Source organism: Apostichopus japonicus, chromosome 20, assembly GCF_037975245.1.
Source record: "Apostichopus japonicus isolate 1M-3 chromosome 20, ASM3797524v1, whole genome shotgun sequence".
Classification (NCBI taxonomy): Eukaryota; Metazoa; Echinodermata; class Holothuroidea; order Aspidochirotida; family Stichopodidae; genus Apostichopus; species Apostichopus japonicus.
Window position 1 is genome coordinate 22246974 of NC_092580.1, and position 22216 is coordinate 22269189.

Sequence of the window (22216 nt, forward strand, 5' to 3'; positions counted from 1 at the left end):
GGGATATCACAGTTTCGAATGGGGTGGGGAGAGGAGGGGTAGAGTAGATAAAAGCACCATCAAGTGCATTATTACAATGTTCATAGACCGACTTTTGTCCTTGGTCGATGGGTGTAAAGATCCCCTGCCATTGTTACTTTGATTTCTAATTATTGCTGGAAAACTTATGTTTTAATAGTTAGCGAGACAAATTTGAAGAGGGAGAAGTTTTCAATCGATCAGTTATCAGTCGTCTGTAAACGAATATCGAACGGTGGGTTAACACCTCTTGGGGTTCAAAGGTACCATATACTCCCTAACCCCCCCCCCCCTAACCCTTGTCGATTTGTTTCTTCAGTGGCACAACCAAATAGAAAGTTGGTAGTTGCTCTTGCCCGGATGTGTCTGATTCTACTAATTATACTAATACTATAGGCTAATACTAATTGTAGAGCATTCAGAATTATTAATAAAATTTTGAATTTACAAAACGAACTACAACTGTATTTGCCTGCAAATACGCAGTTGTGTAGTGTGCGTGGAGTGTTTGCAGTATTATATAGAGAACTTTTCGGCTGTTCGTGATGTCATTGTTTGGGCGGACGACACACCATGGAGTATAGTCATTTAGGTACCTACAAAGTGAGGGCGCTTGTGAGCGCCGTGGGAGGCTCTGAATAAGTTGCCTACGCAGCTTGCCTCTGAAAACTGCAAAATGTACACGGACTATGTGAAACTCCTAAGTTTCAACGTCTAGTCATGTAGGTATTGTTCACTTGGTAAGTAATGCCAATATTGTAGCGCGCACGAGTATATCGGATCGCCTTGCTCTGTTGACCATTTATAGAACTTATAATAACAAAGTCCACCACTGCATATTATTAATGCTTTATGCCCTACATCAGTAATAACTTATAAGAATCCTGAAGAAACCGAACAATTTTACCAAAATCTTGAAGATCTACTAAATACTGTCAATAAAAAAGAAGTAATTATTTGTGGTGATTTCAATGCAAAAGTTGGCTCATCAAATCCTTTCTTTCCTAAACATATTGGAAAATAAACCACTGGCAATACTAATACTAATAATATATAATACCAAAATCTTGAAGATCTACTAAATACTGTCAATAAAAAAGAAGTAATTATTTGTGGTGATTTCAATGCAAAAGTTGGCTCATCAAATCCTTTCTTTCCTAAACATATTGGAAAATAAACCACTGGCAATACTAATACTATGGTGAATTCTTAACAGACTTAATTGTACGTAACGATCTATACATATGTAATACATTCTACAAACACAAACTGGAGCATATCAACACTTATACGAGTAATTTTATACCTAATAATCACAGAAACCCTATCAGAAGCCAAATTGACTATATCATAGCCCAATTAAACTTCAAATCTACTAATATCGATGCTCGAGCTTATAATGGCCTTCATATTAACACCGATCACAAAATCATTATAAGTAGTTTCACCCTAAATAGCTCAACAAGAAGACAAATTTATCCAGTCAATAAGACTGTTGAAAGTAGTCATTCCTGCCATCTTAAATCAAACAAAATTGACTATAATGAAAACGTAAATAATCCATTAAACGTAAATAATCCATTAAACTTTAAATCCATTAAATTTTCCTAGCTTAAATCCACCAACAACAAAAAGTACGTTTTAATAATACTGAAATAGCAAACTTATCCAAGAAACAAAAAGACATTAGACTCCAAATTGACAACTGTAAAGATATTGATGAAAAGAGAATGTTAAAAGTTAAAAGGAACAAAATAATTAAACAACAACATTTTCTAGTCAAAACTGCCCAAGAACAAAAATTAATTGACCAAATTTCCGAAATTGAAAATTGTAAGGGTGACTCCCACCGTTTCTTTAAAGAAATAAGAGTAGTACAACAAAAAAGTAAGAGAGACCCCATTACAGTTAAAATTGGCGATAAACACATAGGAGATACCGACGCAAAAATTAAAGAAATCAGCAAACATTTCGAAAAGACTTTTAACTGCAATATCCCAGATCCCAAACCAAACGTAGCAAGACTCCAGGAGGACGCTCCAGCAAAGGTTGCTTTAAGAGAAGCATTGAGACATATTGCATAACCAGTAGGAAGGCCCGTGACTACCTTGCTTGGAAAAATAAAGTCGCAATTTAAGGACGTTAACATTAACAATTTCGAGGAAGCAATAAGCCTTGCGCGAGATCGTGATACGTGGCGGAGGTTAATCACTGAGCATATCGGATAGACGAGACTCAACTTACTATACTACTACGAGAACTACAATAACTACAATAATGGCTAACAGTTATATATGATACCGCCGCAATGAAACTGTTTCTTCTGAGCGATCATATTTACAACGAGAAGAGTGTACACGTGTTTAACCCATTTCTGTATCAATTAAGTTCAGATCTAGAAATCCAAGTGATCAGACTTATAACAATAGTTTACTATGCCCTGTACGGGTAAATAAAATCGATAGCTATCAGGTCCATGTACGTCATTGTTTTGTAGTAAATTTAGCTTAAAAGCTTTTCAACATAGCGCAATGCATGGATGCGACATTTCAAATAAAATTAATTTCCTTTCTACAGTTCGTATTCACTTATTTTACCTCCTATAAATTGTCTAGTTTTCATCGGTGATAGTCACGTATTGTTGTAAATAAGGGGAATAGAACGACTTTTGGCTAGAAAGAATGGAACTTTGATACGTGACGATTTCTTAAAATTATTTATTATGAAGAACCCAAAATACTTAGCAAATAAATTTAAGTGTAGTTTATGCACGTTTCCAAGGCAGTGTTTTGTTTCTTTTCTCTTTGAAATCAAGCTATTATTAACGTTCTATTCGTTTGTTTTACCTACAAATGGTTCTTAATGGCAATTAAAAAAATAATTAAGTAAAAAGAACCGAGAAAGGCATAACCTGACTCGTTGTTCGAAGATAGTATATAGGTTATGAGGTCTCTCCGCCGATACTCAATAAGGGAACAAAAACAAAGGCATTAATAATTCGCTCGCACGAATATCGATATAACCTCCTTAGTAACATGTCCCTTGATTGAAACGTAACTTTAGAACCGTCACCATTAACCCGGTCATGGTTTGTTCACGAATTTCACCGATTAACTATATATTAACTGCCAGAAAAGTGATGTGGCCTAAGTTTATGTTGATGAGAAGAAGAAGGGGAACCTGCTTTGGGTAAGGATGGGTTGGGTGGGGGTTGGTATGAATGTTGAGTTAAGCATCCGTTCCAAAAAGTTTACATTATTCCCATTTATAGGTTTTGCTATTGAATATTTGATTATTGTCACTCGTGGTCTTATTTCAATAGACAGTTTTAATGAGAGCCTCAAAGCCACCGTACAAAAACCTGTACATCCGTCCAGCACGTTAGCCTCATCTTGTTGCTGTTGTGGAAATTATTTGAGGTGGTGTATGGGGATGGAGAATGGGGGTGGGGGAGGGAGATCATGGTAGAGTGACAGGTATTTTTTTTTTAATACTGGGCACGAAAAATATACGGAACATAGCAAGAACAAGAACAAGTACAAGAACTAACTTTATGTAAAACAGTTTATGTAGTGTTATTATAAACAACTATAAGGGACATTCTGTGCATCCTTATCCGGCAGCACAACTTTTTACGTCTATTTATCTAACAGATGAAGCACCGTTCCTTTCACGTATGAACGTTATAATTTCTTACAATGTGGCACAAACTTTTCACCACCTAGCTTATGTGTACCACGCGGTTCAAATTTTCGTTTCGCTGTGATCAAATTTACGAATGGATGGGTCTGTCGTCGATCGTGTGCTTCTATTTGTGGCGCTATTTTGTACTACAGTCGAAAATCCAAGCTTCTGGGTCAACAGTTTTCTCACTCGCGTCCCAAGGATGAAGACGATGAAGATGAGAACACCTTGCATAGAATTCAGTAAGATGAATATATACCAAGCAATCGTGGAACCTGTCAGGTTAGCGATGAAACTAGTCGCCCAAGTGAATCCCATTTGAAGGGAAATCTGGAAGAGTATAGAAACAGATCAAACATTGCATGATTGGACAGAATTCTACAGGGCCGGGGAAATTAGCTCGGTGATAATGGTCCTAAACTACTATATGGGCATGATGATAAAAAATATGGTATCAACAGCGAAGAGAAAAGAAAACTTCCAAAGATGATAAGGATACTATTAATTTACTGGGACAAGAAACATGCCCGTACTTCCTATGCTGATTCCATTTGCAGCGTGGAACACGGTAACATTCAACACCACGAAAGTCAGAAATAGTGCATTGGGATTTGGGTTGACCCTAATATCAAGACGTTAACCCCCCTCTCGCCCCAACCTAACCCCACCGCATACTCCCCTCTCTCTGCCTTTTGCTAAAAGTGGTAAAAATGAACTAACCTTGAGAAACACAAACACATCTTGGAGAGGTTTTTGTCTTCCGCTGTCATTCATCTTAGCGGTAGTTTGTCTAGTGTTGTTGATTTCTCGGACAGTATGGACGAAAAAGAAAACATTACAAGCCATGCATACCGCTAACGGGATCGCGATCCCATAGAAGATCCATTGCGGATCGGAGATCCAACAAATGAGACTGTTGCCATATCGAATCGGTGATTCATCTTGAAGATAAAAATGTAGAGAGGTAAATGGAATTATCACGACCAGCGGCAGGCCATAGCATACCGAGAGATATTTGAGCAGACGACATTTGCCTTCTCCCATTGAGTGTGTCATTGGCCTCCACGCAAAAGCTTGATCCATGTCGAAACCTATAACTGAGGTGGTTGTGAATGTTACGAGCCATAGATAATGCGTTGCTATAGCTACAGCAGAACAGAAGATCGTCGAATAGGTTGGTAGTGCAAGAACCAAAGAAGATGCTTGTGAGAGGCTTAAAAAGAGACAAAAACTCACGGTCAATCTGTTACTTGCAGTCCGTCTTAGAGATGGAAATAGCATGTATATCAGTATAGTACACCATAGGCAAATGACAGACAGGCATATACCTACAGTGCTGATTATCGCTTGAGTATGGTCATTGACGTGTTGTCGATCTTTATCTGTTAATACCACAGCCCAGCCGTTGGTCAACACCGACGAACAAAGTTTCAACAAGCCGTTATTTAAAAATCGATACTCCGACGAAAGAATAATAACGTTTTCGTTGGTGACATGTTGTAAAGCTGCTGTCCCATTCAACGAAATTTTATGGAACTCTGAAGCATTGACCTCTAAAGTTGGGCACCTCAAATCGTCACAGAAAGAAGCCTCTTTTGAAACGTCTACTTTGCCATGGTCGTCAATAGAGACATCGACCAAAAGATAAACATCTTGTAAAGGTCGTGGCCCCTCTAGCCTTTGAAAATCAACCAAGACTGAACCTTCTTCCTCTGTGATACTCCATGTTGCCTCTTTCCTGATAGGGTACGGCGAGCACCTTGACTTGATTGATCCGAGATCCTCGCATCCGGAATGGAAGCGAACATTTATGAAGTTACCACACACCTGTCTGAGACGAACAGAGGCAGACGGTTTTTCATCTTTCATACCAATTTCTCGAGTAAAGTCGTGAATATCTATATTCTGCAAGTTACGAAGTAAATAATTTATGTTCGTCGAGGAACGATTCACCGAGAATTGTATCTTGAAGAAATCCTCATTATCGGCAGTATCACCATCATGAACATCAATATGAGTTGGATCCCACGTAACATGCGATGGGTCTGTCGTAGCGGTAGCCTTATCGTCTACACGGCGTAGGACATGGCTAGGAATGTGCAATGCATCGCTGATACAGACTTTTGAATATATATTCAATAAATCTTCAGAATCATTCAAAGAAGCTCGATAAACAGCTGTAATGATTGTGTCAGGGGTGGAGTTACGGTGCCTGCAATAGCTTTTATCTTCGGTAACAGGAGAGCAGCCCCCCATGCTAAAATAATATCCTTCAGGACATGACAGTGCGATACATTCCCCCCTGAATGGATCAAACACTTCTCCCTCACCGCAAAGTACCCCGTTCTCTTCATACTGTAAGCCTTCTTTCTCAAATCTAAGCCCACTACTAGAGCTAAAATCGAATACAACCGATAAAGAAACTATTTTTTCCGGACCTTTAAACCCTAAGTCGTCGTTGCCTGCCATTGAAGGCGAAAGAAGCGGAGTCATTCCGAAGCAATATTGTCCGCGAAACCCATATGGGAAAGTTTTGTTGGGGTAGTTGTAGAGCACGCATTCGGGATTTTTGTAGACAGTACCATCACTTAGGCACAAAGGTGCAAGATTTGTTAAGCAATTTTGCTGTAATGTTGCCAGAGATTCATCAACAGTTATTGAGTGGAATTCGTCTTCACAAGCGGTTTTAACTTCTCTCGGGAAACATGGTAATACAGCAAGTCCGACCGATCGTTTCGGAGGTTCTAGGTTCACCTGACATTCCGATCCAAGCCCGTTTAAAGTTCCTCGTATGTCATCTTCTAGATTAGCAAATCTGGATTCTTGGCAATTTATTTCCATTTTCCACGAGACCAATTGATCGATACCGACTGAATGGCATGTTGCGCAGAATCCATTACGGAATGTAATGTTTCCAGTCTTAACGACGGGAATGATAGAGGGAGGGTCTGCGAACTCAAAAACGTTCTCGTCGAATAATGTAGAAACATCCTCACATTTTTGACGTATATAATCATCTTCCCAAGATGGAGGACATTTTCCAATCATATGATGTCCTCTCAAGGGTGCAGTTGTCTCCACACAGACGAAATCGTCAATAGTCCAATCACCCAGTGAACTTGATCGTTCCGTTCGATTTGGATGACTATTGAAGGTTGATTCGTCGTAGCAACAAGTTTTGAAATATACGCACGATGGATGGCACGAACATACGGGAGGATCACCGTCATGGTTACAGAGATGAACCGCAGGACAGAGATGGAAAGAGGTATCGTTGGATTCAAAGAAATACACCACTTCTGCGAAAGAAACAGATGGAAAATCTTTGAAGGACGCTGTACAATTTCTGTTGAGACAATTACGACGTGGATGCTATATGGATGGGTGGATGGGGGGGGGGGGGGGTTGACGGTGCATCTTTAGGTTCTATAGAGTAGTCAGTTTTATGGGTTGTGTAGAAGTCTTACGGTGAACAATGGGGTACTAGTTATTATAACTTAAAATACGCCCTCTAGACAGCTGGCCTTGTTTGTAGCTGTTGTAACTGGTTTGTATTGTCGTCAATTCTTCGAGCGTTGTGTAGGAAATTCTCCAACCGCCCGCCCCCCCCCCCCCCTTCGATGCGAAGAATAAATACTATGAAGTTACCCGTGTGGAGGTAGAGCAACATCGAAAATGCGGTGTCTTACTGTCTCCAGTCCGTTTGCCTAACTGAAGATGTTGACTTCTGTGTATTTTAATCAGTTACGCTGCTTTACACAATGACAAAACTTGTGATAATTGCCTTTCGGTTGATCACACCATTAATAAGTAGGGAATTCAAAAAATGTGGAACTTGTTGAATGGCAGGAACTATAAAATAACACAAACAGTGTCTTCGCAATATAGAATATAAAATAAGAAAGAAAGTGGTTCCACTTTTCACTGACTGTGAACACACGTTCTCCCTTTAAATCATAGTTAAATACCTAACATAAAGATCCGCATTTGTGCAAATTCCATTTTGTATGATAAAAAGATTGTTTTTGTTCAACATAAACGTTCTGACGTCATATTGCATGATTTATACAATACACATTTCTTCAAGTCTGAGCTAACTATATAAAAGTGTTATTTGTCAGTTGATTATTACTCAGTCAGTGATAACGGCACGCGGTGACAAATAATCAATCAAATTGATTTCTTACAGAAGGAGAAAGAAATCACTTTTTAAAGTCATGCTCTATATCTTACCATCTCAATAAATTGCACTAAAGTGGCTTATTGATTGAACTGTAAAAACATTCATGTTTTGTACCTAAAGTGGTTCGTTGAAAACGTTGGTGTATTTGATCAAAATCATACGCCTTTTACAGAGAACTTAATGAAAAGGAATTCTGGTCTGTGTAGGCGGACAGTAAGTTTTGTCAATATTACGTTTCAATGTACATGTGGGGAACAAACATTGATATAATATAAGTGTTAAATAAATAATAATAAAAAAGTGCGGTAAACGATGTGTTTAAAGTTGTCTTGAATGTTACGGCCTTAAATATCAACATTACACTATAGTAGGAATATGCTTTAATCTAACAAATTAACAGTATATAATAATGTTGGTGTTCCAGCCTTTGCGTTCTGTTCTACGCGTATTACTAGACGCTTCAAGGTAGGCCTATACTGTTTGGATGTACACGATGATATAGGCCTTTAGTGATAGCTTGTACGATATACCTTGTGTAGGCCTATAAGGTCTGAGTATAAATTTCTTACCCTCATCTCCGTACCAGTCAAACGAAGAAAATGAAATCGTTCCCGAGCTGTAACTGTAGGAGTAGCTGTTGGAATCATAGCCATAACCATCGAAACATTCATTTGAAAAGTAATCCTGGCAATGAACCGCAAGTAACGCGGTCGCATGCAAAATCAAAGTAAGAAAGAAATGTTCCATTGTTTACGACTTTTCAAAATCTCATTCGCTATGAACAAACACTTAATAAACAAGAAGTCTATATTAAAAATTCATTTAAGAAAATGGTCTGTATTGTTAGAAAGCGGTTGAGATTTATCGGCATATAAACTAATGTTTGCGTCGGTTTCACATGTCCACACTGATGCAGAACGAAACGAACGTAATGATCATGAACGTAGTATCGAGAGAAACGAAATCCAGAGATAGTCGTTAAAATAGTACCAGAAAATACTTGAGAGAAATCAACCACTTTTTTTCCTTTTCACTTTTAATGTATCAATAATTGTCATTTTTTCGGCTAACTTAGTTCATCGGCAAACCATAATTGGCCATCAAAGCACGGGCAGTTTAAAACTTATTACTCTATCAATAAACTAGCGCATTTTTTCGTGCTTTTGTCATTTAATAAATAATTTCCTCATCTAGGCTGTGTAACTAAACAATGCCGAGAGATGACTTCCGAACGACGCGGCTCATAGAATCAATAACGAGTATTTTTAGAATGGCGACAAGCTGGTTACGTTTACAAAGGACTAAAACCGATTCGCTTTTTATGTCTTTTCCGTTTTGTTCAATAAACTTGGCAAAATTTAATCAGCTCGTACACAATGGTCGTACTAGGCACCTCGCCGTGAACAGTCTAAGTTAAAGGAAGAACAATTGACGAATTCAAGTCTCTTCTTTATATCTGATGTCCGTTGATCTTGATTTCAAAACGTTTCTGTTGTGAAAGTATATGTAATTAGGTCAGCGGCTGTTATGTGACAACAATTCAGCTCCACACTAGCAGCATATCTCATCTAGTCATTCAGACGATTTTGGACAACAGTTATTGGAAGTAAACAAGTTTACAGACATGCGCAGTGGAATCAATTTTTGACAAGAGTTATTGGAACTAAACAAGTTTACAGACATGCGCAGTGGAATCAAATTTCGATCCTTGTTGACGTCGACGTTGGTTAATCTTCATGTAATCAATAGAAAAACTAAATTTAGACTTACTTAAGAGGTTAGAACTGGATTAGTTTTCTCTCCATACATCACACAAGGTAATCATTTGGGAACGGTCTCTAAAATATTTTAGACAAATATCTATCATGTAATTTGAACAGTTTTTCTTGAGGAAGGATTAGAAGGGGAGTTGAAAACATATCTATGGTGTCAGTGAGACAAGGATTTTGAAACTATAGTGTTACATATAGTCTCTGGAAGACTCACTGCTGACCGCGAACCTGATCCAGAACTTTGGCCAGCATGCTACAATAGTTTGTGTGTCTGAGGCTGCCTTCGAACTGGTAAATCCATGCATACATTGAGAACGCAACAACAGTTTCCCGTAACGTTGTCATGCTATAAACATAATAAACTGTTAGTTCATGAGTTTCAAGGTTCTATGCCTTTGCAGTCATTGATGATGGCTATAATTTCTGTCCAGTGACCATTGCGTAAGTGTAAACATTTTTGTAACGATTCTCACTTCGCAAAACGTAATTCTTGCAGAAGGAAGCAACATGCAAACGAAATAATTATGACATTGTTTCTACCTCAAAGTGCTGTAAAATTTCTCGTTGCTTGTATAATGATAAAAAGAAAGAGAAAAAAGAAAGAAAGAAAGGGTGTTGTGGTCAAGTGGTTCAGGCAGCGGACTTGTGATCTAAGGATTACAGGTTCGAGCCCTGGCCAGATCATTGCGTTGTGTCCTTGGGCAAGGCACTTTATCCCCATTGCCTCACTTCACCCAGGTGTATAAATGGGGACTTGCGAGGTAACTTGTAAATATAGTTACGTGCGCCGGTTTCTGGCTGCACCCTATGGGAAGTCCCCCGGGGGACACGTGGTTGTGGTGCACTGTGGTGCCCCAGGAGAGATTGATTGAATTGCGCACACTTTGGTGTGTGGGTGTGACAAGTTACCAATGACCAAGGCTAATAGCGCCTTTGAACAATTTCTGTTGACTTTGGCGCTATATAAATGTCTTCTGATTGATTGATTGATTGATAAATGTAAAATAGAAAGCGACTTGTCATAAGGAAGAATTAACAGTGTCTTACAATTCTGAGAGACCGTTACAGTTATAATTTACAGAAGCAACGGTTGGGGTGTAATTATTATACTATACACCTAAGCTTATTCGGAAGCATAGTGCACGATGGTACGTAAACAACTTATAATAGATACCAATCATTTGGCCTTAATAACAGTGGTTCGCTTTAAATGTCGACATTACCCCCCCCCCCCCCCCAGTGCTATATAGTCTGATAATGGCCACTCACTTTCTAACTTCAATCAGCATTTTACAGCCAGTCAATAAATATTCTATTACTGAAGTTTATTTCACCCTGTAAATGTAATCCACCCGAATGCTTGGAGGGTCAGAACATCGACAAGTACGGAAGCGTTTTGCTGCCACACGAAAAAAAAAAAAAAATTCTTCGTGTGGCGTAGAGAAGTTTATAGTCTACCATTTCGTAACTTCTATGGGGAAAAAAGACATTTGTGCTTATGACAACACTTACCGCATACAGTGATCAAATCTGGGAAAGAATTATGAGTTTAGCCAGCCAAAACCATATCTTCAGTTAGGAACAAGATATTGACAGTGTGGAATATGTTCCTATTCTAATAAAAGAGTGAATTTGTCCACCATGGGAATGATACCTTTAAGTCACCGAAAATTTTACCAATTGCAAACTTTTAAGTACCCTTAAATTTTGACAGAATGCCAATTTTCAGTAGCTTCATATTTGGCAGATTGCAAACTTTATGCACCCTTATATTTGACAGATTACAAACCTGCTTATTAACCTGTCTGTATTCTGTGCTTGTTTTTGTCCCTTCTGTTACTGTTACTTGTCATGCAGCCTCTGAAGAAGATCCTGCTACGATCGAACTGTCTGGCCCTCTTACTTTTACAGAAATATAAACTTGTATGCGAATATATACAGTATGTCTAACAGAAATTGCTCGGAATTGCATCACTTTTTTTGTCAATATTCTTAAAATAGAGATATGCATGTTGCTTGATACCTTGCTGGAGAAATTTATTAGGTAATGAGTACAATTTGGCAAAATTTCAAGCGCATCATAATCAATCTCCAGCTGATGGGACAATCCCGATATTAATTTTAAATATAAATGTCTCTTGCGGGTGGTGCCTTAGCGAGATTCAGCAGTAATGAATTATTTGGACTTAACGATGCAGGCAGTAGACATCATAATCTATCATGGAATTTTCTAGACGTTTTTTTTTTCCAGTATAAACTAGTAACTGTTGTTTCCTATTGTACTTGATAATTAAGTGAAAGAGGAGGATGGGGTGGGGGTGGGGGTGTGAAGAGGAGGTAGAGCTGAAGAAAGACACATTACAAAGAAACCCCACATGACCACTTTCATTCCTTCGCCCATCACATTGCTATAACATAAGTTACAAATGAACAATTCTCCATCCTTTTCTGGATGGAAAATTTCACTCATACTTGTGGTAAACTTGCAGGTGCGTAGCGAGGAATTTGCCAAGGGAGGGGCGAAACTGTAGGCAAACTTTCAGAGCCGTAGTTATGGCATTGCAAACTATTTAAGCATAGGGCCACCATGAGTTGAAAGAAAATTTTGGCTGAAAATGCCTCCCAGATCACTGGAAATGGCACTTCCCAGGCTTTGTAAGTTGCATCTTAGCATTTTCTCTTTGAAATTACTAGCAATATCATAAAAACATATGAATAAAATATACTCAAGGGGGGCTGCCCCTTCGAAACCCCACCCCCTTGGCTAAGTGCCTGTAAATTTGCAGTCAAGTCACAAACAGGAGAAGAGAAATGACATTTGGAGATTGAAAGGTGAACTGTGAAGAACTGTATTAAACTGATTGAAAGAGACAGGCTTGAAATAGTAAAATATACACAGTAATATAACATATTGTATCTCACACCATGATGTAAGATCATGTTGACTACCAGTGCTGATGAAATACAACTAGCTGCAATAAAATTTAGCTAGCCAGCTACAATGAAATGAAGCTAGCTAGATACAACTAGTTCTTGTATATATTAAAGTACTCAGTCATACCTTCAAGTATACATTATAGTACTCAGTCATACTTTCAAGAATACATTGAAGTACTTCGTCATACTTTCAAGTATACATTGAAGTACTTAGTCATACTTTCAAGTACACATTCAAGTACACAGTCATACTTTCAAGTATATATTAAAGTACTCTCTCATACCTTCAAGTATACTTAGTCATACTTTCAAGTACACATTGAAGTACTTAGTCATACTTTCAACTATACATTAAAGTACTCAGTCATACTTTCAAGTATACATTAAAGTACTCTCTCATACCTTCAAGTATAAATTAAAGTACTCAGTCATACCTTCAAGTATACATTGAACTACTCAGTCATACCTTCAACTATACATTAAACTACTCAGTCATACTTTCAAGTATACATTAAAGTACTCAGTCATACCTTCAAATTTAAAATGATAGTATAGTCATATATCTTTCTTAGCTGTTTAAGGGAGGTTTACTTCAGCAAGATATGTCATATAAGCCAAACACGAAGGTCCGGTTTTGTTCCTTTTTAAGATTCTGTTATAAGACTATTTGACGGTGAGCATTAACAAAGACAAAATGAAATCCATTAATTCAGTTTTTCTTAACAAAAATATCTTGCTTTGGTGAAAGTACAAGCAGAAAACACTTATAACATTAATGCCGATCAATATCAATACCGAAATACAACGTACTGAAAGCAAAAGCTTGGCAAAAGCAAAGCTGGAAAATTCTAGAAATAGTTTTAAGCACCATTATAAATCTTTTAATGAGAAGACTATTTGAATGTCATAATATCAATTTATCTATGTACAGGAAAGTATGTCTGTCTAAAACACCTTCCTTGACCTTTACGGAATGACAAATGCCGCAGAGATTCGATAAAAGTAAAACAAAATAACCTGTAATGAGCCAAACGGCAATTCTTTACAACAATTTTAAGATAAAACCACTTACGGTGCAGATATGGATTTAGCTTTCCATGATCTCATTTTGAATCTTTCAAACAAATCTAACATTTATGTTTTCTTTTTACACGGTCTTCAAAATGATTGCTTTACGCATGGCTTTTCCATACTATGAGAAACCTTTTTTTTCCTCTGCAATAATACCCATCCAACATAATCAATGTAAAAATTCTCTCAAGTTTTGTCTTCACAATTTGGAATAAAATTCGAACCAATTTTGCCGATGTACTGGACTGTTATCAGCGTGGAGCATTAAGGTATCGTAAATTTATCAAAAGTCGAGAGGAAAGTTTCCTTGAATGTGCAACAACAACAACAACACAAAATTTGATGTGTATCAATCATGTAAATCCATTCATCTTGTTAAGTCTACCTGGGAGAAAATTAATTTAATCACGATTCAAATTAATTTAAGAAATGCTTTTGTTTTAGAGAATCCTAACATTTCTTAACATGATGAATGTTAGCTATTGTTGCTTATGAGGGCTTCAGCAGGAACACAGAATTAACACTGCATTTAGAAAAACTACAGATTCTTGTTTCCTTCCTCAAGAGAGAAAATGTGCAATAAATTTTGTAGTCAATCTACTGCAAGTTCCCCAAAATTAATTTAACCAATTTTGATATACATAAGTATCATTTGTATACTGATTTATTATAATCCTTCAATAGTTCTAAGTTGCTTTGCTATTTTTCAAGAAAAAGATTTAACTTTAACTTAACTAAATTCCAAATATTGGATGCATGTCAAATAAAGGCCAAAATCTTGATGAAATTATAAATACAGAAAACCTCGACAAGCCGAGCAAACGGTCCAAACGTTTCACAAGTTAAGGATAAATCAACAAAACAGAATATAAGTGAAGTTTAGCTGCTGGAGAGCATTTTTTTACCGTTATGACATCGCATACTCCAGAATTTTAGCCAGCCAAATGGCAATCTATTCAATCAACCATATCTTGAATTAAGGATGAAAATATGGTGAGGGGGTTTGAACTAACATTGTGGAATATTATTGTTTCCCATGTGAGTTTCAATTTTGTCTGCCACTGGAATATCTTTTCTTAATCATATCATTTGCTACCTCTTGCAGTTGTAATCTGCACACCTCTAAGATAAACAAATGTGTAAAGTACAAGTCATTTTTATTGTTGCTGATACCATTGAAACCTACATCTCAAGTTTACACACACAAACTCTCTCTTTCTCACTCTCTCTATCTCTCGTTCATACTAAAATAACATTTAAACTTTTCTGGTGACAAAAACCTAGTTATATTTAATTTACAAAAGACAGTTATCAAATTTCAATTCTGGAATAGGATCAAATCTTCTTCTTCTTCTTTTTCTTCTTCTTTTAAAATTTTTTTTTTGCAGTTTTGATTTACAAATCAAAGAGCTATGGATAAAGCACCGATACTTCCACAAAATATATAAATTCTCTTAAAATAATATATTTCTCATTAATATTTATCAAAGCATTTGGAAATTATGATTATAAAATTGACTGACTATGAAGAGGAAGCTCAAAGCCAGTAATCTTACATCTTGGTTTCTTGCTCATCTACGTCAATCCCGTCATGGAGGGTGGCCTCCATAGCCTCTGCAGCCACGGGTACAATGCCATTCGTAGTATTGTGAAGCGGCTAGGCAAAATTAAAAAAACAACCGCATCAAATTTTATCCAACAATCTGATAGATACAAAGGAGATGAAACTGACAAATATATTTGTGAGTTCATTCTTTTCTCTAAGACTTCCTCTGAACCAAGATAATCTACTTATAAGCTTGTATTTGATCACATGCAGGGTATTTTGCTTGCATTGCTGTTTCAGACCTTAGAACTGTGTACCATAAAGATGGTTCGCCACTGCCTGATGGAAGAAGACCGCAACTCAAATCGACTACCGACTGAGTTTGCGAGAAATAACAAACATCACTCCTTTCCAGCTGCTAGAATCACCATCAAGGGGCTCTCTATCCATACTTTTCCTACAATGCTATGAATTGTTTCTTACCCTGTGTTGTTGCCTCAAAGACGGAGAGGAATGTAGGACAGCGTCGTGAACTGTAACAAACATCTTATCTAAACCAATCGTGTCCATGACTCCACTCTTTCTTAAGGTCTCCAGTACACTGCCTGAAATTCATTGAAAAAGGAGAACGTGAAAGATTAAGCTAACTTTATGCTACCAACACTTCCAAGATTGAAGTCATCCTCATCCCAGTGAGTTTCCAGAGTCGATAGGTATGTATTCTTGATAAAGCTCACGGTTCCAAAGTCAAGTATCACAGTATGAAACTATCATTAAGGACTAGGGCTCTTACCTCTGACGTTAGCGACCAGAACGTTGACGTTGATTGAGTCATACTCTGTTATGATAGTCTTCATAGTATTCATGCCGACGGTATCGATAAAGCTGACGGTTCCAAAGTCAAGTATCACGGTATGAAACTATCATTAAGGACTAGGGCTCTTACCTCTGACGTTAGCGACCAGAAAGTTGACGTTGATTGTGTCATACTCTGTTATGATAGTCTTCATAGTCTTCATGCCGACGGTATCGATAAAGCTCACAGTTCCAAAGTCGAGTACCACGGTATGAAACTATCATTAAGGACTAGGGCTCTTACCTCTGACATTAGCGACCAGAACGTTGACGTTGATTGAGTCATACTCTGTTATGATAGTCTTCATAGTATTCATGCCGACGGTATCGATAAAGCTGACGGTTCCAAAGTCAAGTATCACCGTATGAAACTATCATTAAGGACTAGGGCTCTTACCTCTGACGTTAGCGACCAGAATGTTAACGTTGATTGAGTCATACTCTGTTATGATAGTCTTCATAGTATTCATGCCGACGGTATTGATAAAGCTGACGGTTCCAAAGTCAAGTATCACCGTATGAAACTATCATTAAGGACTAGGGCTCTTACCTCTGACGTTAGCGACCAGAATGTTAACGTTGATTGAGTCATACTCTGTTATGATAGTCTTCATAGTATTCATGCCGACGGTATCGATAAAGCTGACGGTTCCAAAGTCAAGTATCACCGTATGAAACTATCATTAAGGACTAGGGCTCTTACCTCTGACGTTAGCGACCAGAACGTTGACGTTGATTGAGTCATACTCTGTTATGATAGTCTTCATAGTATTCATGCCGACGGTATCGATAAAGCTGACGGTTCCAAAGTCGAGGATCACCGTATGAACTTGTTCTGGTTCAGATTCGTGGTTGGTTTTGCTGATTGTGGTGACAACTTCCTCTGCAGTGGGAACCTTTCCATTCTCCATGTCTGTATCAACCTAAGGTATTTAACAAAATATCACACATCGATCAAATTCACCCACAGTGATGGATCAAAACTCACGACTCAAAGAAGGAGAAATATTCCACGTCAAGTCAGAGAGCGATAGAAAAGTTATTCATTTTACCGGTCGGCCGTGAATATTTCACTAAAATATTCCAAATTATGCTATCCTTTGCTTTAAGCAAACTAATTAGAAATTTAAGAAAACGGCACGATCAGACACAGATGAATTCAGCACAATATTAATCCCAGAAGACTCAGCTTACATACCTGGATATTGAAAGGAGCTTGAAACAAACATATCAGATATTCACTTTTGTGATATGCAGGGCTCTCACAAGGGAGGGAACCCCCCCCGCCCCACTAATTACATCATTCCAGATTTTTGGATAACTTTTGAGATAATGATGAATTCTAACCATTAAACATGACTCTACCTCAAAATCTTGACTAATTTTCTTTTCTGAATGAGAAAAGAAATAATTGACTAGAAGATAACTTGTGAGCTATTTAATATAATTTAGATTTTTTCCACTAATCTACACCTGTTGTAAAGCAATTAAACTCTCTTCTTCTTCTTATTCCGTGTTAAGACTCTAACAGACAAATAAATTCAATTTTAACCATTCTAATAAGTCTGTGTGGAGGCTTTGTCCAATTATGATGCTGCACGTGATTTTACTTTTCAATCCAAATTTCACGTACATTTTGAGTAAAATCTGTAGACGGTACATTCTTAATTTCTAAAACAAACCGATTCTTAACGAGTGGGTAAACCATGCCAAACTTAGTGCATTGTACAGAGGCATCATTAAATACTAATGCATGTTTTCATCTCATTCGATATACCTGAGATGTCCACACCTCCACCGAAGCATGCAACCAAACAACCAGGCAATACTTGAGCTATCATAATTTGTGTAACAAATTTAAAGTCTCTAAATTTGGTCAATTATAACATGCTACGGTTCCTGCATTTTGAGATGCGATACGGGATACATTATTCCCTGCCACCAGCTTCACCAAGAAACTTAACACCACAACCTAGGTTTGCCACCTCCACCAGGAAATTAGACAAAATACAATACAGCTACACCAGACACAACACAGCTACAACCAACACAACTACACAAAACAAAAACACAGCTACACCAGAAACAACACAACTACACCCCAAACACATAAACACATTTACTATTACTCTATGGTATACATACGAAGAGTAGAGCATCTTGCATAATGCTGGAGCACAGGTGCACAACTTACATCAAAGACAACAGGGAGAACAATTAAATTTTGATGCCATATTTATCAGTTCATGTGTTTCTTATGAAATGGTCTTAAGATGTGGCACACAGTCTCTGCTGATTTTACACTATCATACTATCTTGCCCAGAATATTAAAGCTGATACATTTTTCTCTTTTATTACAATTTTAATATAACTCTGCTAAAATGTAGCCTGCATGCAAGGAGTAGGGTGAGGGGAGGGGGGGGTATCTTGCAACATGCTGGGGCAGCGGGCAGAATTGACTTCAGAGGGTTATAAACATGTTGAATACTGCCAGTGTTATGAAATTATGTTTCTTTTTCTCAGATTAATTCTTGGTATTGGCATGTGGCAATCAACCTCTGGACACTTTCTATTACAGTTCTATAATACCCAAGTGTAAACCTTTGCCGATTTTTTTCTATCATTTTGGGTGATTCAACATGACCAAATGTATCATGTTGTATCAGTCCCCACGTACATTGTAGTCATATCAGCACTCTGGTGACCGAAGAAATTAAAGACCTGGTCTGTTCTCTTTGCTGTTCTGAGGGAGAGGAGAGGGGAGGGGAGGATTGTCTGACTAATATAGCTATCATGGTAGAGCGACCTATTGAATTTGCAACCTGGTATCTCTCATATCATAAGTATTTCGTTCCTCAGAATCCTCAAAATCTGCTTACCACTGGAGATGTAGGGTTTGAGGTAATAATAGAGATGGTGATTATTTCTGGTGGAAAGCTAAATATTCTCACGACAAAAAAGGTAATTCCAATTGTAGCATAGGGAATGAGATGGGAGAGGATGAGGGGTAGGGGAGGATGAGGGGTGGGAGGAGTTAGGTGGGAGGAGGTGCAGGGACTCACACACACACTAGGGATGCACTCCACAGCATTGCTGGATCATTCTGTGAAGGATTAGTGCAGGAGAAACACCAAAGAAGTAACTATTACTACAAAGAAAGTATTTGGCTAAAGGTAGAGTACTGGGAAGATGAATAATAAACAGAAGATGCACAGCAACATTGACCTCTTTCTATAAGAAAATTCATTTCAATATTATTTTTTATTCAAAACTGATAAATGCCATAGTCACATGCCATACAGAATTTGCACAACAGCATTAACTTTGAGTTTTAATAAGTTGTTTTCTTTTTCAGATGATTTTTAAAGAATTTTTTGTCAAGAGACTTATGAAATATTTTCCCACAGACTCACTAATCTCATATCGGGTGAGGTTAGTCGACTGGTTTGCCAGGTGAGAATTTTCATCGGAAAAGTATTAAACATAAAAATTTGGGAAAAATTTGAGAATGCAATTTTCAAAAGTGATTAATACTATCATGACAAAGTGTGTCTGAGCAGGGAATTTTCTTTCTTCATTTGTGAACATTTCCGGGAAGGTTTTTTTTTTATCTTTGTCTCTTAAAGTGCAATATTAAATTGAATATTACATGATTGATGGTTGGCGGAATTGCCATAATTTTGATGACCAACTGCAAACAGCCGCTATGAACAGAGTGATCTCACAGTGATCAATAGCCGCAACTGAACCCTCCATGACTGGTTTTCGTAGACCAGGATTTTGGAGTAAAAACAATCTTTTTCTTTGTGCACTCTTGTATCAAGTTATAACTAAATGTTAGAGAGGTATAGTAAAGAAATGTTAGTTGCATGAAGTTATCATGGGGACCAAAACAAATAACATATAATATGTATATCTCACAAGTCCGGTATACTGCACAGATAAAGGCTGCAGGTAAGAAAAATTTAAAAAATGAAAGCTTTTATTTCCCTTTTTTTCTTCTGTTTTTTTCCTTCAACTTTGAATGTTATAGAAATACCTACCAAAATATTAAGAGAACTTACACACAATACCAACTTGTGGGGTCAGACCTGACCAGCTATGAAAAATATAAAACTTATATTTTGAAAAGTTGCAAATACATTAAGAGTTCTTCATTGGTCGATTGGTCATATGATGAATATGCAAAGATTCCTTTGAAAGGATCACAGCCAATTGGGACAGTTTTCTAATGCTAATACCTCTCTAAACTGTCCTGCCATATCATGCTTCAAAGCACTCGTACTGACAGTACAAAGTTCCTTACCTTTACCTGACAGAAACATGATATTCATACTGCTGGTACTGACAATACGAGTGCTCTAAAGCTGGACATGACAGTACAGAAAATCTTGTCCCTAAATGGGTGGTTAGACGGATGGATGGACGGACAGACCGACTAATAATTGAACTTTGATATGGCATAGGTACTCAGTAACTACACCGAGGGAATAATTGATAATTTGAATATCTCTTGCAACGTTGATGTATGAACATTCAATAAATTCACCCAGTTGGGACACTTTTACTATACTTTACTTTCATGTCCTGCTTCAAATCACTCGTACTGACAGTATGAACGATTCTGTTTTTTTTATATTCAGATTAAGCTTATGAACTGTTTGTATTGTCAGTACGAGTGCTTTGAAGCATGACATAGGAAAGGTCAGTATAGAGTGGCACATTATTAACATTAAAAAATCCTTCCGACTGGTGGACGCAACAATCCAACAATTACAGCCAGGATTCAACAATGGGGTAGGCATCCAATTATCTACACCCTCGCCGGGAAATATTCAACAGGAAATGTTCTCCTTTGTGAAGGATATATCCATAGGATGTCTGTTCCTCCTGTTCATGGTAATGCACTTTCTACAGGATTATTTATCCTTACAATCAAGCCTACACTGTGATAATACATTGTGGAAACTTGAGCAGAGATGTGCAAATCATATTAAGGATTTTACATTTTGAAAATTGAATTTTAAGCATCGAACAAACGACCAGCACGTTGAATACCTTGGAACCCTTATTATCACAGCCAGGCTTAACTGTAGGAGGTTTATTTAACTGAAAGAAAAATGCATTTTCATAAACAAAAAAAGGAAAAAAGGAAATCTTTGGTATATATCATTAACAGACAAGAATGTATTCTATGGAGATAAGTTTGCAAAGTGTTGATGTTCATAATTATATATGTCTTTGAATGTTGGCTTATGAAACATATGACATCAGCAGGATAAGAAATAAGACAATTAAATCTGCATCCTTCTGAAGAAAGATGCCACCCCCACCCTCACAAAAAAAAAAACAGCAACCACTAAAATATACTCTGATGAAAAAAACAACAACAGGATCTTTACCTTTGAGAGTTGACATAGTCGACCCCATCCAACAACTGCACTACTAACCTACAACTGACTATAATAAAACATAACATTGATCATCGAGCTGGAAGGTAATTATTTTACAGCGCTAAGCAGCTACATGTGAATCATGGAGAAGTTTTATATTACTTACACTTTGACATTAGGTGGTCGCCCAATTTACAATTTTTTATATCATTTGGGATTTTTTCTTTTTTTTAAAAACAATTTGGAAGAACATTTCGGACCAAACCATTGACGGTTTTTTTTTCATGAATATTTAATGAGGAATGAAAAATAGTAACCTTTAATGGTATGAGGTAATGAAGAGGTCATAAATACATTACCTATAAACATAACATTATGTCCATCACCTATTTTTCTCCAATGACACATCAGTGTTGGTAGTAAAACACTTTCTCTTTGAGGTTGGACATAGACCAATAACTATAGATTAAAACTCTATCAGTACTTAAGGAATTTATTTTGGTTTCAAAATTATAATTATAAATAAAAACAAATGAAATATATTCTGCAATAGACAATTCCACACTAACACAAAAAAGTGTGACATTGCACTGCCAGGTGTCATGGAAGATTAAACAAAACTGTTCTTGAAATTTTGTATAGAGCAGTGCAATTTGTGATTCCGTGAAGGAACAACAGCTGTTCGAAAAGTCTACTTGTCGACAGAGTATTTATTCATTGTTCAATATGATAGACAAGCCTGATCTCAATGTATTA

At 37.3% G+C, this 22216-nt stretch overlaps 2 protein-coding genes across 3 annotated transcripts in view; both read right to left on the reverse strand.

The window, feature by feature from the left end:
• Window positions 1-1713: 1713 nt before the first annotated feature.
• On the reverse strand, window positions 1714-10650 carry LOC139960982 (uncharacterized). Its single transcript, XM_071959729.1, has 3 exons — window positions 8455-10650; window positions 4423-7001; window positions 1714-4032 (listed from the first exon to the last, which is right to left on the reverse strand). The coding sequence occupies exons 1-3, from the start codon at window positions 8630-8632 to the stop codon at window positions 3763-3765; spliced, it is 3027 nt and encodes a 1008-aa protein (XP_071815830.1). The 5' UTR covers window positions 8633-10650; the 3' UTR covers window positions 1714-3762.
• Window positions 10651-12490: 1840 nt separating this feature from the next.
• Window positions 12491-22216, reverse strand: part of LOC139960984 (prestin-like) — a 32523-nt gene continuing 22797 nt past the window's right edge. Inside the window, exons 14-17 of one of the 2 annotated variants that reach the window (XM_071959731.1) lie at window positions 19989-20015; window positions 16770-16989; window positions 15695-15816; window positions 12491-15322 (exon numbers count right to left, since the gene is read on the reverse strand). In XM_071959731.1, the coding sequence (XP_071815832.1) occupies window positions 15218-15322; window positions 15695-15816; window positions 16770-16989; window positions 19989-20015 (474 nt within the window). In that variant the 3' untranslated portion in view covers window positions 12491-15217. Of the gene's footprint in view, window positions 15323-15694; window positions 15817-16684; window positions 16990-19988; window positions 20016-22216 lie in introns of those variants that run through there. The other variant, XM_071959730.1, reaches the window with a different exon arrangement.

Excerpts from the sequence above, each read along its gene's own strand:
- LOC139960982 (XM_071959729.1), bottom strand. The coding sequence starts at position 8,632 with ATGGAACATTTCTTTCTTACTTTGATTTTGCATGCGACCGCGTTACTT. Across the intron at positions 7,002-8,454 it reads TGACTGGTACGGAGATGAGG|AAGTGGTGTATTTCTTTGAA; the intron begins GTAAGAAATTTA and ends TTTCTTTCGCAG. Across the intron at positions 4,033-4,422 it reads ATGTGTTTGTGTTTCTCAAG|ATTTCCCTTCAAATGGGATT; the intron begins GTTAGTTCATTT and ends ATACTCTTCCAG.